Genomic DNA, 15591 nt, shown 5'->3' on the forward strand with positions numbered 1-15591 from the left:
ATAATATTATTATCATGTCAGCTTTACTGCGTCCGATACGATCTGAATTTGATCGTATTGAAATGTATAAAAAAGAAGCTATTTAAGGTTTTGACATTACATAAAAGTATTTGAGAATTATTGAGAGCTGCAGTAACTGAACTGGAATTAAGTACGTATTATAAAACAATTAAACAAAATAATAATGTGTTGGAATATGAATTAATTAGATATCAACTAGATATCAGTTATCACTAACCAGATATACTTATATTGCAACTGTAATAGAAAAACATCATATTGAAATTTTTAATCTGAAATGCTATAACTTTATGTTTGAAGTCTATCTTTAGTTAGGTTTCAGACATCATTTTTAGTCGCACAGCATCGCAATTGACATAATTCTCTGATCGGACTCTCTAAAAACACTTTCTCAAAATGTGTGGTCCGTGTAATACCAAACAGAACCAGCCTCATTACAGTCAGGGGACGGATCAATCATACACATTTGATTTCAAATTAAAATGAGTACGCGTGGGCCGCACACGAAGTGGGAGGACGCGCGACGGGCTTCTTTAATGACGATTACATGCATTTAATTTGCTAGGTTTAAGCCTGGTTATTATTTACATACGAATAATCCGCCTTGTTACAGATAGCTTTTATATGCGATAAATAATGCAGTCTTTAGTGTGGAAGAGTGGACAAATTGATTTATTTCAGAACGAGCTAAGAAGTATTTACTTACGCCAAGGAAAAATTCAATACTTATGTCCTAACAAATTATCTAAAAAAACTTTGCTCCTATTTGTGCCTATTGTTTATGGCTTATTGACGATAAGGTTGCTTATATTACCTACCACTGTTCATTATGATAACACTAGTATTTATACACATGAACAATGATGTAAGTGCTTAAATTCTTAGGAGCAATGCTCCTAATAACGCTTGCCCTTCCCACTCAAAGGCGTCCATCTTTCATTCGAGATATGTTTTAATTACAAACATAAACGTCGCTCGGAGCTGGTCTAATGACGAACCGAATTTCTTCGACAATTGCTCTAAACATCACGTCGTCGCCGCCGGCGCAGCCATTACCTGACCAAATGACACTACATTACAACAAATGACCACGTTTCCACTCCTGGAAATTAAATCAGCGATCTTCTGTGTCAATTATGTAACCTTAATTTTATAATAATAGCCTCTGTACATCTTTTCAATTGCAATAATTTTGGTGTGTCATGGCGAAAATGACAGAATTTAACCAAAGTTCTCAAAAAGCTGAGGAACACTTGAACAATTTGGCACGGACCTACATAATCGACTGAGCATTTAAGATCCTCAAGATGATAGCGTAACTTTTAACAGACTAGTGACGCACTTGCTTCACATAATATTACTCTACATAAATTAGCTTATTTATAAATCATGTCATCTGTTTGTTGCAGATGCGCGAGAGCGGGTAGCATGGGGCAGGCCGGCAGCCAGCCGAGCGGCGCCGAGCGCGCGCGCCGCGCACACACCTTGCCGCACGAGCCGCTCCGACATGCGCCCAAGGTACTCAAGCAATGATGGAAAATGCGAGAGATAAGAAATAGAGAGAGGGGGAGAAAGAGAATGGTCCAATATGCCAGTGAAAAAATAGAATAATAACTAACAACCCTTTCATTCGGGAGATTTCATAGGGATATAAAAACAACACCAAATAATGAACAAAAGACCTACGTGTCAACAGCGGCTAAAATAAATTAATCGCTTTGCAGAACTTTAACAAAACCCTAATCCAATTTATGCTCTTTTTGTTCTAATAAAAATATAATTAAACAATATCCGCAGGTGCTCCCGTCGCTAACGGCGTCGCCGCGTCTCCGCAGCACGGACAACGGTGCCATCCTCCACTCTGGTGGTACCATCAGCGGCAGACGACCCGGCCCCGAGACCAGGGTTCCTCATGGACATGTGGTAAGTATAGTACGGAATATTTAAGTTTAATATCCATCATAACCAAAATATAACAACATAAATTATATGACTAAAATAAACATAACCACGCAATCACCACTTAATAAATCCTTATACCTATACCCAAAAGGTCAAGTCAGATACAGGTAAAGGCACTTCTTGTTTGAAGGTTTGCTACAGAGATATGAGTCCTGAAACCTAACAAAGGGATCGTAAAGCATCCTCGGTACTAGCCACTGGGATAACTTTCCGCTTTCTAAATGATTTAAGCCAGGACTTTCTGGTATTTCATTTATCAGCCTTTCTCATTCCATCCCTGACTTTGAATAAATATCTCGGTATTTAGATGTAGCTTCCGGGTCGAGGACATGTCTATTACACGATATCAATCGTGTCGTCTTAGTTAATGGAAGTCAGGAGTTATACGCCATTGTGAACCTCAGATTAGAAAATATTAATGAGCGCTTCCGTAAATAGTTCCAATGTTTACTTCAGTCGCTTCAATAGACTAACCCTTTGACGCTATCTACCATTGATTGAATCGAACGTATATCTGCCTGAGGTTTCAACTTACGGCTTATTATTAACACCCTACAAGATCAGCAATGTTTGTATGTGGGTGTCATGGTAGTCTCAAGCGAATTTTAATTCCTTTTAATCGATTTAAAGCTTCTATGAAAGACATTATGTTAGTGAAAATCATCAGCAGCTCTCTGTCTATTATTTGAATATTCGTGGTTGCCCTAAAATTAGTTAGTTCGTTTTCTCTTACATAATTTAATATTTTCAACTTCTTTCATGCTTTCCTGTCTTTTCTTCCAGCACTCGAACGTGTTCCGGTCGCGGTCAGCAGGTGGTGTGGGGGAGGCGCGAGAGCCGCTGCACCGCTCACACACTAACCTCGACATCAGACATGACGGTTGGTAAAATTTTATGTGGCAGATCACAACCTATTAAAAAAATTAAGACTGGCGTGAATAAAATTAGATTTTATCATGACAAAGAGATTTTTTTCGGTAAACACTAACACTTGTATCAGAATTTCACGATACGTTCTATTCGAGCTAATACGATTATGTCTTCGGTTACGTTTCAAAGTTTTTTCTTTCTATTTTAGGGAATAGTCTCAACAAGCGGTTTGGATCTGAACCAGATCTGAGAACCGAAGAGGAACAGAAAAAGAAGTCAAACACAAGACATTTTAGAAAAAAATATAGGGCACCACAACCTCCTGCAGCGGTAAGGATTTGTTATTACTTTGTCATCATAGTATTGTTTTGTAGATAGATGCACAAAGCAAAACAACCATCGTTCCTTGTATTATGGGCAACCTTCTAAATGTCGATATAACAGATATAATTTCACAACAGTGTCAAAAACTTAAATTTTATTTGTGTATGTTTCAGAATCGTGAAGGGTCATCCCCAGATTCGAGAGGTAACAACACTAAGACTGAACCAAATAAAAAACTTAGACTATTTAGGACCAGAAACGAGAGCAAACAGTTAAATGGTAATATCGACATAAAAGCGCCTGTGTATAAAAGTTTCAATGATTTCAAGTCATTAGAAACCACCGAACAATTAGAAAGACGGTATAAATCATTAAACAAGGGTAAAGAAACGCACCTTCAATACCCTGACAACAGGGATATGGTCCAAAGCACTGCGTCCCTGAAGAGAGAAGAACGTCTTCTACAGGCGCGCCAAGATTATAAAAATGCGAGGTCAGATAGAGCGGGTGCACAAAGGTCAAAAATACCAAGAGCAATTGAGCAAAACGAAGCTTGGAAGACACCACTTATAAACAAAAACTTTAGGTACTCGGAAAGGTTTAGAAAAGACGAAAACGATTCGCCTGTTTTAAGGCGAGAAAAAACATTCGACAGTTTATTCTTCAATGAAAGTAGAAACGATTCACCTAACTCATATGAGAACAAAAATAAATATGGAAACCCTAAAGCAGTCAGCCCACTAGGTGACAGGAACCAGCCTTTGAGAAAGTCTCTTCCTTCATTACTCGCAAAAAGTAAAGAAGTAAAAGATGAATTTCAATTAGAACTTAAAAAGGCAACGAATAAAGTTAAAAACGAATTAGGAGATACACATAGATTAAGCGATACAAAAACTAGTCAACACGATAAACTTCATAAAAACCCAACGAAAAATGACTTTCATAGTAAGGTCAGAGAATCTAGTCTTAAATTGGATAATAATACGAAACAAGAGTCTAAAGTCATTAGTGTGAATATGAGGAAACCGTTAAGTAGACTTAATGACGGTAAAATGAAAGCTTCCCCTCAAACTAGAGTGAATAGCGAAAACTCTGATAAATTCACATTTAACAAGGAGAACGGGACGATGAACGACCGAGGCCAAGCGTCGGGGAAAGAATCAACACCAGAACATTCACCCACGAGAAGGCAAAAACTATCGCAACATAATCTCAATGATAGGTAAGTCAAAATATGTAACAGTTTTGTATAATTTTATATTATCCTTAAATACGTACTAATCTATTTACTTAGTTTAAATATTTTGAATTAGTCATTTCAAATTATATTCACTTTTTTCAGGCAAAAATCTGCGCCATCCAAACAATTTTATTTTGGAATGATCGAAAATAAACAACCTGAACCGAGTGATCGACTGAAAGATTTCCCGGGTCTAGGGACACCGATCATTGAGGAATTCAATAATTTCCATCTCATCGAGAAAAAGTTACTGGGATATCACGACGAGGACGAAATGGAAAAGTTTAACGAGAAGTTAAAAGTGGAATGTAAAAGAAATTGTAAGTATATCTAAATTAGAATTAGAAAGAAAATAGTTTATTTTCTGTTACATAATACGACAAGTACAGTACAAATTAACTTGTAGATTTTTTCTGGTAATGTTTATAATATATAAATTCATGTCATTATTTACAGTGTCATCGGAGTCAGCGCTGTCATCAGACGGATCAGAAGGCGAGGGCTCCGACAGCTCCCTGGGGATCGCACTACGACTGCGGCCGACCATGCCAAAGAAAATGCCAAATATGCCACACTTCTCCCCCGCAGCTGCTTGGAGACAATTAGCTAGCTTGGACGCTCAACTTGCAGGTGAGAAAGATATTATTTCTTCATTTTTAATATCAAAAATATACTTTTCATAAATGAGTTAGTGACTCTTGGCTTGGCATATAAAAATTATGTTCATCTTTCAACAGAAACACAGCCTCTAGCAGTTGTAACAAAATTGATGGGAGACATATCGGCCGAGTCATCGCCGCGCTCGGACCAGTCGGCCGACAAATCCGGGGACTCGGGCATTTCGGGTGACCACGGCCACAGTGATCACAGGCTTGACTCTCCAAGAGACGTAAGTTCTGTACCAGTATACCTGTAACATATCCAGCAATCCAGATTTAATGTTGAGATCGAATATTCTGCATAACTCGAATGTTTCCCAGAAGCATAGAAGGGTAAATTACAGTTTTGATATATTGGGTAATTTCTTGGTAATAAGGGGTTCTTCCTCTAGCCTTAAGGTATGCAAAGGAAAATTATTTTTTTTAGATCCCAGACACGGCCGCGTGGACGCCGCAACAAGACCTCGGCGACAGCAGCTCCGACGGCGCTGGTGGTGGTCACGATATCCACGGCGCAGTGGTCGCCACCTACAGCCCGGGAGTCCAGCCTTTCAGCCTCACCCTACCCAGGGACCAGGATAAAGTGAGACACACCACGGCTTACAAGTGCGCGGGACGTTAGGGCTGAGTAGATGAGATAAACTTTAAATGTTTTGTTTTGTATTTTACTTCTTATTGTTACAATATCTTCTTGAATTTATTTTGTACCTGAAGTATTTTTCTAGCGAAATTTTATCTCACATGCTCTATGTCATCGTTATCATTATTTTTGTCAAAATTTATACGTTCAATGTTCATCATGTTCGTTTACGGTTTTGGGTGTAGATTTCATGTCATTAATTAATGTTTAATTTATTGGCTACAATCGGAGAAATCAGTTATTGTCACTAACCTAACTAATGAGTGTGTCACTGTAGTTGTTTTTACCTAACCTCCCGTGTGCTCTCTGAGGAGGAGTAAAGATGAATTTGCTGTGCACGCTAAACTAATATTGTCCTAACACCTCTCTATATATTTGTATGGCTATCTTCTTTTTTGTTTGTATTTTTTATACAATTTTGTAAATATTTGTAGCTACTACTAATACCCTTGGCATGTTTATTTTAATATATTAGTGAAAATTTTGGTCTTTACCCTGTGTTGGTGTGTGAATTGTATATTTATTTATTCCATTATTTATTTTAACATTAACCCATGTTTTATAACAACAATTACTCTATATTTTTTATTTTATTTTCCAACTATGATTATCTGTGTATCTAGCAACTTTTAAACCCATCCTTGCCTACCATAATATTATGTCTCGTTAGCCGTTATGTTCTGTGCTTAACATTTTTATAACATCGCATAACTTTTCCAGGAATGTTTGCTTCAAGACATTTTTATCATTATTCCTCGTCAGATTTTACTATGACACAGAGATTAACCAACTTCTGCGTAGTTTAAAGGGGTTTCGTGTTTTTACGACTGTTTTCAGAGCAAACAGTTGCAGCAAGGCTTCAACAGCCTCCAGAAACTTCGGAAGTCTGTCTCCGGGGCGCTGGGGGCCGCGCTAGGGTCCAGGAGATTCGATTTGGAGCATGAGCCCATGTTGGAGGAACCACAACAGAACTGGTTCCTCACAAAATCTGCCCCAAATTCCTTGAGTAATCCCTTGTTGTATCACCAGCCGCTAAGAAATAAAAATTCTCTTACTGACGAGAAGGAGGAATCTTCGTTGCCGAATGAAAAGGTAATTTGATTTGGTAATAAAACTAATAAAAGAGTTTTTTTTTCAGATGTTTGTATGAAATCGATTTAAATCAGAGCCTTTAGCCATTAAATTGAACTTTACAGAAGGGTTCAACTGTGGAATCCAATTTTCTTATTCTTTTTTTTTTTAATTTCTAAGCATTTCTAAGACCCTCCCTAGACTTGAGCGCGAGCTAGATGCCCTGAAAATCAGGACCCAGGTTTTTTTTGCATCTGTTGTTTGATCTATAATAGCGTTTGGTCTATCGTTCAACAAATTGCTATCATCCAGGAGTCTGAGGACCGGTGGCGCGGCACCAGCTACATGTCGTGGGGCGGGCACGTGATGTACCTGCCGCCCGCCCCCGCCGCGCCTGCCGCCCCAGACCAGCCGCTCTCCATCATGGGGACTTTTGAGAGACCTGTCAGGTGAGGAGTCCTTTTATTATCATCACACATTATGTTATTAGCAATGGCAACTTTACTTGGAACTCTCATTCAATATGCAAATTAATCTTTCTCGAATAAATTAGGTATAGGTAGTATGTAACACCCGGATCATTATTATTTTCATCTATTGTTATTTGACACCTTTATACCGGTACAGGTAGTACGCACATACATACGCATACAAATAGTGATTACCAAAACCACTATCCTTATTTTTGGCTTTGCTATTATGAGTTTTTTTTATAAAATAAGAAGGTAAACGAGCAAATGGGTCACCTGATGAAAAGCAACTGCCGTCGCCCATGGACACTCGCAACATTAAAAGAGATGCATGTGCGTTGCCAGCCTTTTAAGAGAAATACGCTTTCTTTTTGAAGGTTTGCAGGTCGTATTGGTCCGGAAATACTGCTGGAAACAGTTGGTTCCACAGTTTTATTGTGCGTGGCAGTCACCAGCTGCCACTCATCAAGGTGATGAGATTAAAAGTAAATTGTATCAATGCGTCATCTGTCCTTTATTGAACCAGGAGCAAATCAAGCGGTTGTCTGGAGGTGGCAGCTCGCGCGGCGCGATCGGCGCTGGCGGGGGAGATGCGGGAACGGGAGCGGTCCGCCTCGCCCGACCTCGCGAGAGCGGTGCCGGCGCGCGTCGAGCCTGTGCCAACGGTAAGTTTTACAGTGTTATTATTCCACTGAGGTGATTGTATCGTGGGGATTTGAATAACCACTGAGGAAGATCATCCGAACGATCGATGTTATATACTCGATCAGGCCGAAGCCAACTAGATCGATTTCAGCTTTCGAAGACGAATAGTTTGTCCTTGTCTACGACCCAAAGGAATTAATTGTGGCACAATGCTCTTGCATACCATGATAGTATACATTAATTTGGCGCCTACGAATAATTCGCTCCTGCCATTTAAAGCTATTTTTTTTGTTTTCAAGTAAAAGGATAGTTAGGATTTAGTAAATAGGAAAAAGAAAAGGTCTAAGTATTGAACCCTGTAGCACCCCTAACTTTAAACTTTGAATTTAACTTTATAACAATCTCTTAGAGTTTATTTTATTTCTGCTCGTATTTGATTACGCTTATAATTTTAAATGACCGCTTTTATGAAATTGGCCTTACAATCGACAGTTATAATCAAAACACGATCAAAAGCTTGCGGTGAATCGATATCGCTTTTTAATTGGTTACATTGAAATCAAACGATGTGCAAGATTCCAATTACTTTATATTGTAGTTAATAAAAACATTCGCAATCAATCTTAATTTGATATGTGACCCCATAGAAGGAAGGTCATTTGGTGAACATCTTGAATCATCATACGTACTGTTACTGGTATTAATATTTAAGGTAACACATTTCAAAGACATTGAAATAAAAAGAGTAGTAAAAATTAAATAAAAAGTAAGTTAAAAAATTGAAACAATTTAATAGGCAATAGAATGTACCATCGAGGAAGATCTGTCAGCTGGGTTTGACGTAACGCAACCAAACTACTTAGGTCCCCGATTTGCATAGGAATCAACTTCTCTGATAGTACATGTATTTGAATATCTAGCGGTTCGTTTACTTTATAGAAAAATAAGCAACATCAGCACTAGGCATATCCTAGTGCTGATGTTGCTTATTTTTCTATAAAGTTTATATTTCTATGGACATTGGTCTCGTATCTACGCTTAAACTCGTACCCGTACAAGATTAAGGTACATATTCATAAGGAAATAATCTGCAAGTGCATATTTATGACTAATTGTTACAAGCGTGAGAACCTGGCTTTATAACAAAGATATAAAACTGAGCTGAGGAATAACGAAATTGAGCAGTATTGTTAAAGCTGTAAGAACGACTTTAAGTTGTATACTTCATATCTTTCAAAAATGATGTTTCTGTTGATTAAGATTAGCGAACTTCCGTGATTATTGTTTTAAAGTGAAACAAAATTTTGGCAATGACTAGTAGAAAAGTAACTCTTAAAAAACCTTGTGTATTTTCGTATGTCCACCCAAACCTTTATAATTTTACTTAATAAGTCTATTTGCCATTCTACGAAAGCAGGCATTATAAACGATTTCTCTGAGCCTATGGCTCTATTTTTCAACATTTGCGTGCCAATCAAAGGCCTTTGACGAATACAAAATTCATAACATTTCGCCTTCAGAAGCATTATATTTTACTTTCTCGTGCTTTGTCTTCTAAAGTATTTATAGCTTTTTTTAAGTAATATTTACATGGTACTTAACATGATCGTAATGTACGAATATACAGTATTATCACTTGGTATTCATCAGCAGTCGCAGATGATGGCTTACTGTAACCTCACGTGCCGCTCCAAGGTTGCGTATTCCCAGGGTACACATATGTATATGGTTAACGGCCCCTAATCATGAGCAGTCCTTAGCTTATTTGAGGATTCTAAAAAACTTTAGATTAATTGTAGATTTTTGTAGATTTCTGGTTTTCATTTATTAATTAACCCTTTTTATATTCAGAAATATTGCTTTTCGTGTTAAAACAAATCGTTACAGTTGCAATCTTTATTACCTCTCCACGACATTGGTTCCTCGTTTACTTTTTTAAGTTGTTCTGATAACTCTTCAGCATGTTTTCAGTATATTAACGCGCTGGACTTATAATTTACGTTTGTACGAACTACGTTCCCGTATTCGCTCAGTCCTAAAACTTTATAGTTCTTGTGCTTTGTCCTCAGTCCTCACCCATCATAGTCATCGTCTATAGTCTCTTTTCTACAGCCTACTGACTTTTATCTCATTAAAAAGTTACGTGGTAGAGACATACTTCGGCACGAATAGGCTGGCTCGACCGGAGAAATACCACGGGCTCACAGAAAACTGGCGTGAAACAGCGCTTGCGCTGTATTTCGCCGAGTGAGTGAGTTTTCCGGAGGCCCAATCCCCTACCCTATTCCCTTCCCTTCCCTATTTCCTTCCTTACCCTCCCCTATTCCCTCTTAAGAGGTCGGCAACGCACCTGCAGCTCTTCTGATGTTGCGAGTGTCCATGGGCAACGGAAGTTGCTTTCCATTAGGTGACCCGTTTGCTCGTTTGCCCCCTTATTTCATTTAAAAAAACATAGTTTCTTTGAGACAGACAATAACTTCTACACACAAAAAAATATAAAATAAGTCTACACTTCTATAGACGTGTAGACTTATTTTATATTTTTATAGCTACAGCTCTATGAGGTCTAGTTTTCCATGAGCGCCATCGGACGACATAGTTATCCAACATACCGATCGTATACGTTTACGTCACGTAGCGTGAACACAATAGCCAGTCCGCAGTCTCACGTGCGGCGGCGCGCGCGCATCTCTACGCTCTACGTCTACTCTCGTAGCGGCTACGCGCCTTTCAGGTAATTTGAAATTGAATTTAGAACGGTCAGTTTTTTTTTATTTACTAAAATATATTGAGTAATGCCTGAGTCGGTTAAACATTGTGTAGTTCGTTTTTAGAATAATGATGTTGTATTTTTTAGAGTTTTTTGTTGTTGTTTGTGTTAGAAGTATGACAAAAATGTTATGAATGCCGCTGTAACGAACCTAGTGTTACTTGTAGTATTTACTTGATGACATAACGAGGATAATAGAGATAATATGTATCCTTATTCTTTATTTTTCTTTGTGCACTTTACCTTCGCATAAAATATAGTAACTATTTTTTGTGGTATTCCAATTCCCTTTTATCTTTAATGATACGTAGAAATAATAGTTTTCTATTTAAGATAATAAAAATTTGGACCACTGCTGTATATAAAGAAAAAGAAAATAGAATTTCTCCCTGAATCTTGGGCGGGCGGAAATTTCTCTTCTGTAAATCTCAGTTGGTTTCATTATTTTTATCCAATGCAGAATTGCGTATCGTCAGGAGAAAAAAATATAGTTATTAGTTAATGGAAAACTTTATGAAATAGAGTAAAATATACTCTGTCATAATATTTAGGCCAACTTGCGCCAGCCTGGATTTAATGTTAACCCTGAGCTAAAGTAATTATTTCTCCTATTCCTTAAATCTATTAAATAAAATATGTTATTTTAACTAATATAATATATAATTAAAGTCTAAAGCTTAACTCGGCCACCTATTTTCGATGCAACATGACGTGATTAATTGCACCCAGTATAATGTGCCGCGCCTTGATCTCATAAGCTTCTTGTATAATAGAAAAACACTGATATAGTATGCTGTATGACATCAACTTATATAACACATTATACCAAAGGTTAGACAATAAATAACCAGTGTCAATACTATGTCTATAATGTTTACCGAAAAAATTAGAACCACTTTAATATTTATTGAGGAAGCAAGTATTATGTGTGTTGTATAATTGGCATTTTGTAAGCTCCTTCCAAATTGGTGCAGCTTTTCGCCATCGTTCCTCGTGAAAATTAAACGTCATACCATTTTCGTCACCTTGATGAGTGGCAGTTTTCCACAGTGCGTTTTTCGCGTAACTTTCTGCCGTGCATTGTCAAACTCTGGAACAAACTATCGCCAGCAGTATTTCCAGACCAATGCGACCTGCAAACCTTTAATAAGACAGCATATTCCCTCTTAAATTGCCGGTCTTTTAAGAGGATACGCTAATGAATTTAGGAATCAATATTTATCCTGCTTTAAATTACGAATTGTTACTTTATCCTGCGTTACTTTTATACACATAATTACAGTTTTCTTATAATGAGTAATTACAATAACAGATCCCACGGTATAATATTTTAACGAGGTTTTTGTTGGGTCATCTCGCTCACAATCATGCGAATATTACTGCGCCTATGAAATTCTGTAGTATCAATCGACTGATACAAATATAGTGTCTGATAATTTCGATATATTCTTAATACAACTCTCCTCCTTCTTTTCCGTCTTAATTCATCTTTTGCGTGATTTTTCTTTGAGAACGCTATGAAATTATTAATTGCCATAGGAGGTAGCTCCTATGGCAATTTCATTATTATCTTCTGGAAGGTCGTCAATGTAACAGAATTGGTTTTCTCTTACAGATTGTCACAGATTAAACAGATCTTTTCATCTATCAGTCAAGTTTTGTCGCATCTCTTTCGTCGAGTGCAAACGAAAAGTCGAGCAGGAGTGGATTTAGTTGTTTCTTTTTTTCTCAATCCAAAGGATTATGTTATCCAGAATCTTCGATCCAAATGATCTCCCTAGTTTTACCAACGTTTAAACTTTAAAACGTAACAAGAATGGTCTTAAGTCTAATAAACGGCGTTTTTCTTGAATAGATTATAGAACATAGTATGATGAATATAACATAGTATAACATAGTAGATAACGTATCCGTCACTCGCTATTTAGTACATGAGGGTCAGACATAGTCACGCCGGCCACAAAACATACAATGCGACACATTGTCCACTACATTAGCGTTTTTATGTACATTGTGGCACATAATGGGCTAACATATTGCATATTACGCTCTTATTACAATAGCAGTAAGGTTCATAGTATACCAGCCTACTGGCGTACATATCATACAATATGGTCGCTCACAGATAGCAAGTTTCGCTCTTATGACCATAGTAGTAGGGTTCAAAAGTACAAATTGCTGACTGTACAGTGTACAATATGCATGAAGGCTGATGCATCGCGTACGAGGCCGACCGGTGAATCTATTTTATGGTGTTTATAATTATAATATAATTATGTCCTTATATTACTAGAAACCACTTCTTCAATAATTTTACATACAAATTGTCTTTATAAGGGTGTCAGGATAATTTTTCAATAATAATAATTAACACAACCTCGATCTTGCATATATTATGAATGAACTGACGCTCATTAGAAGATGCTAGCATAAGGCGCTTTAAAAATATTGATAGAATTTAAAACTGAATACCTATTCTGTATAATATAACTTTAGGACTTTACTTATAACTAGAGATTGTGATTTTCACGAAATACGAGAGAAACCGCAACTTTCTCTTTAGTAAAAAAGTACTTCATATCCTTTCCCTGGACTTATAATTCTATAATGAAATTCGTATATTATGTCAGTTTAGACTTTAGCAGTATTAGCATGAAGAGGTAATAGAAACACAGACACGTTATCACAAATATAAGTATTATAGAGTCTATATTATAATTGCGAATTATTAAATTAATCTATAATATAGAAAGCATTTTTAAAATGTTTGGTTCCTCTTAAGCCCAACCAAATACCCCCATAAATAATACCCCCATAAGTCCGTGACTATAGATTAAAGTAAACAACATATTATTAAAGTTAAGGTATAATTATAATTACTGATATTCGCACAAACAACAAAACTATTCTATGTCACGACATGGACAGTCGACACTGATGTCATACAAGATAAATCATAGTTATTTTCAAACATCGGACACTTTTATGCTTTTTTGCGGTGATATAAAAACTCTACCGAAATATGTGAGCCGTTTTGACTACGCGTTATTTTCCAGCTGATAGAACAAACCTAAACCTAAGTCGCCACAAAACACATTTTCCAAAACGCACTATATGGAACCCCGGAACAGTGAACTACGATGTTTAAGTTTTTAGAAAGCCGTAATAAACAATATTTAGGTAGGTACTACTATTCTTTCAAATTGTAGTATGTGCCTAAAAGGACGTCCAGAAAATATTAGGCGGACCCGAAAGATGTGGTCCGCGGGGAACTGAGGTTACAGATAAAGAAATCAGACAAAACTCACTGAACTTATATAAAGGAGAGAACAGGTCTCAGAAAAGCTCACATTTTTTTTTCAAGCATAATAATTATTTGCGTAAATTGGTTAGTTCTTTATAAATTTCACTAATTATAACTCCCAATAAACAGTAGCATTCGAGTTATGTAAAGGTTCTTCACCGTAAACGATTTAATTTTAAACAGTTTAACACTTATTTAAAACTATACGAGTTAAGTTATTAACATTTCAGTTTTCGTAACGGAATATGAAAACTGATTTGTATTCACAGATGGCGCCACCGGTTGCACAAGAACCGGACCTCAGATGAATTATTTACACAATATTAACACGGTTTCGTTAAACTGACCAGTTAAAATAACTGAAAAATCCCATTCTACAGTCATCCATATTAGTTCTTACTAATTTTAACATGTCTTTCTGTCACGCGTAAACCGCTTATACTTATACGCTTAATATCTGATTCAATAAAATTTTGCTGCACAACGGCTGTTTTTTAAGTTTCAAGGTCACCTTAGATACAATTTTGGTCACCCGCCACAATCATCCTATCCATCCATTTTAGTACCTATCTATATCTATACTTTTTTTAATACTATAAAGGTGAAAAGTTTGTTTGCTTGTGCGTTTGAACGCGTTTATCTCAGGAACTAGATACTGGTTCGAATTGAAAAATTATTTTGTGTTGGATAGACCATTTATCGACGAAGGCTTTAGGCTATATAACATTACGCTGCTGCGACCAATGGGAGCGAAGAAAAATTCGAAAATGGGGAGAAAACGAGGAATATTATAATTTGAACGCGCTTATTTCTCAAACTTCATGACCTGTTTTTATGTCATTTGGCACAGACATAGAGTAGACTACAAAGAAGGACATAGGCTACTTTTTTTAGTGAAAATGTACGGTTCCCGCAAATAACTTATTTACGCTTTGCCGAAGATGACGAATGTCAAGACATGCCTGCCCTTACGTTCAACTTACGTTACCTTGACGTTCAAATTTTAAGAGTAATTTGAAAACAAAGTTATTTTTAAATATCAACTTCATAATATTATGATTTATGATCTAAGTACATTTAAGTAGCCATTAAAATGTGTGTCGCGTACGTCTTACGAGCCCTTGGGTAGATTATCTTCATCAGTTAAGTGAGTAGGAACTACTTAACATCATAACATTTTTTTGTTTCGGTGAGTTAAAGAGTTTCCTTCTTTTTAGTACAATCCTGACGTTAGGCAAACAAAATAAATGGTCTGCTTAGCTTCAGTACAATTGCCTTTTCTGGAAAGATACTAGAGTATCACAGAAAACCGGCGTAAATAACATTTGCGGGAAATCCGAGAAGTTACCGGAGGACTTTTACTTCCTTAAACAATGTGTCCCAAAAGGTGAATGGGCATTTTGTAAGAGGTGTGTCCCAACCCTTGTAACAAGTTGCGACTAGTATAAACATGTTCAAATAAGCATTTTTATTATAAATATGCCAAGTTTTTGTTGTAATTGCGTGCAGGTCAAAAGTTACTGGGCTTCAAGTTAAAAAAAAGTTTTTGTTTTAACTTTTTTAAATAATGCTTTAATCATACTTTATTACATTTTGCTTTACAATATGTAAACAT

The 15591-nt window shown here is 36.7% G+C and overlaps 1 protein-coding gene across 1 annotated transcript in view; it reads left to right on the forward strand.

The window, feature by feature from the left end:
* Window positions 1–15591, forward strand: part of LOC121730043 — a 123782-nt gene that overhangs the window by 91692 nt on the left and 16499 nt on the right. Inside the window, exons 4-15 of the mRNA XM_042118826.1 lie at window positions 1431–1539; window positions 1819–1944; window positions 2767–2863; window positions 3062–3183; window positions 3351–4399; window positions 4520–4737; window positions 4874–5047; window positions 5155–5306; window positions 5504–5659; window positions 6554–6808; window positions 7100–7236; window positions 7784–7922. Of these exons, the coding sequence (XP_041974760.1) occupies window positions 1450–1539; window positions 1819–1944; window positions 2767–2863; window positions 3062–3183; window positions 3351–4399; window positions 4520–4737; window positions 4874–5047; window positions 5155–5306; window positions 5504–5659; window positions 6554–6808; window positions 7100–7236; window positions 7784–7922 (2715 nt within the window). The 5' untranslated portion in view covers window positions 1431–1449. The remainder of the gene's footprint in view (window positions 1–1430; window positions 1540–1818; window positions 1945–2766; window positions 2864–3061; window positions 3184–3350; window positions 4400–4519; window positions 4738–4873; window positions 5048–5154; window positions 5307–5503; window positions 5660–6553; window positions 6809–7099; window positions 7237–7783; window positions 7923–15591) is intronic.

Source organism: Aricia agestis, chromosome 9 (genome assembly GCF_905147365.1).
Source record: "Aricia agestis chromosome 9, ilAriAges1.1, whole genome shotgun sequence".
In the NCBI taxonomy this organism is placed as follows: domain Eukaryota; kingdom Metazoa; phylum Arthropoda; class Insecta; order Lepidoptera; family Lycaenidae; genus Aricia; species Aricia agestis.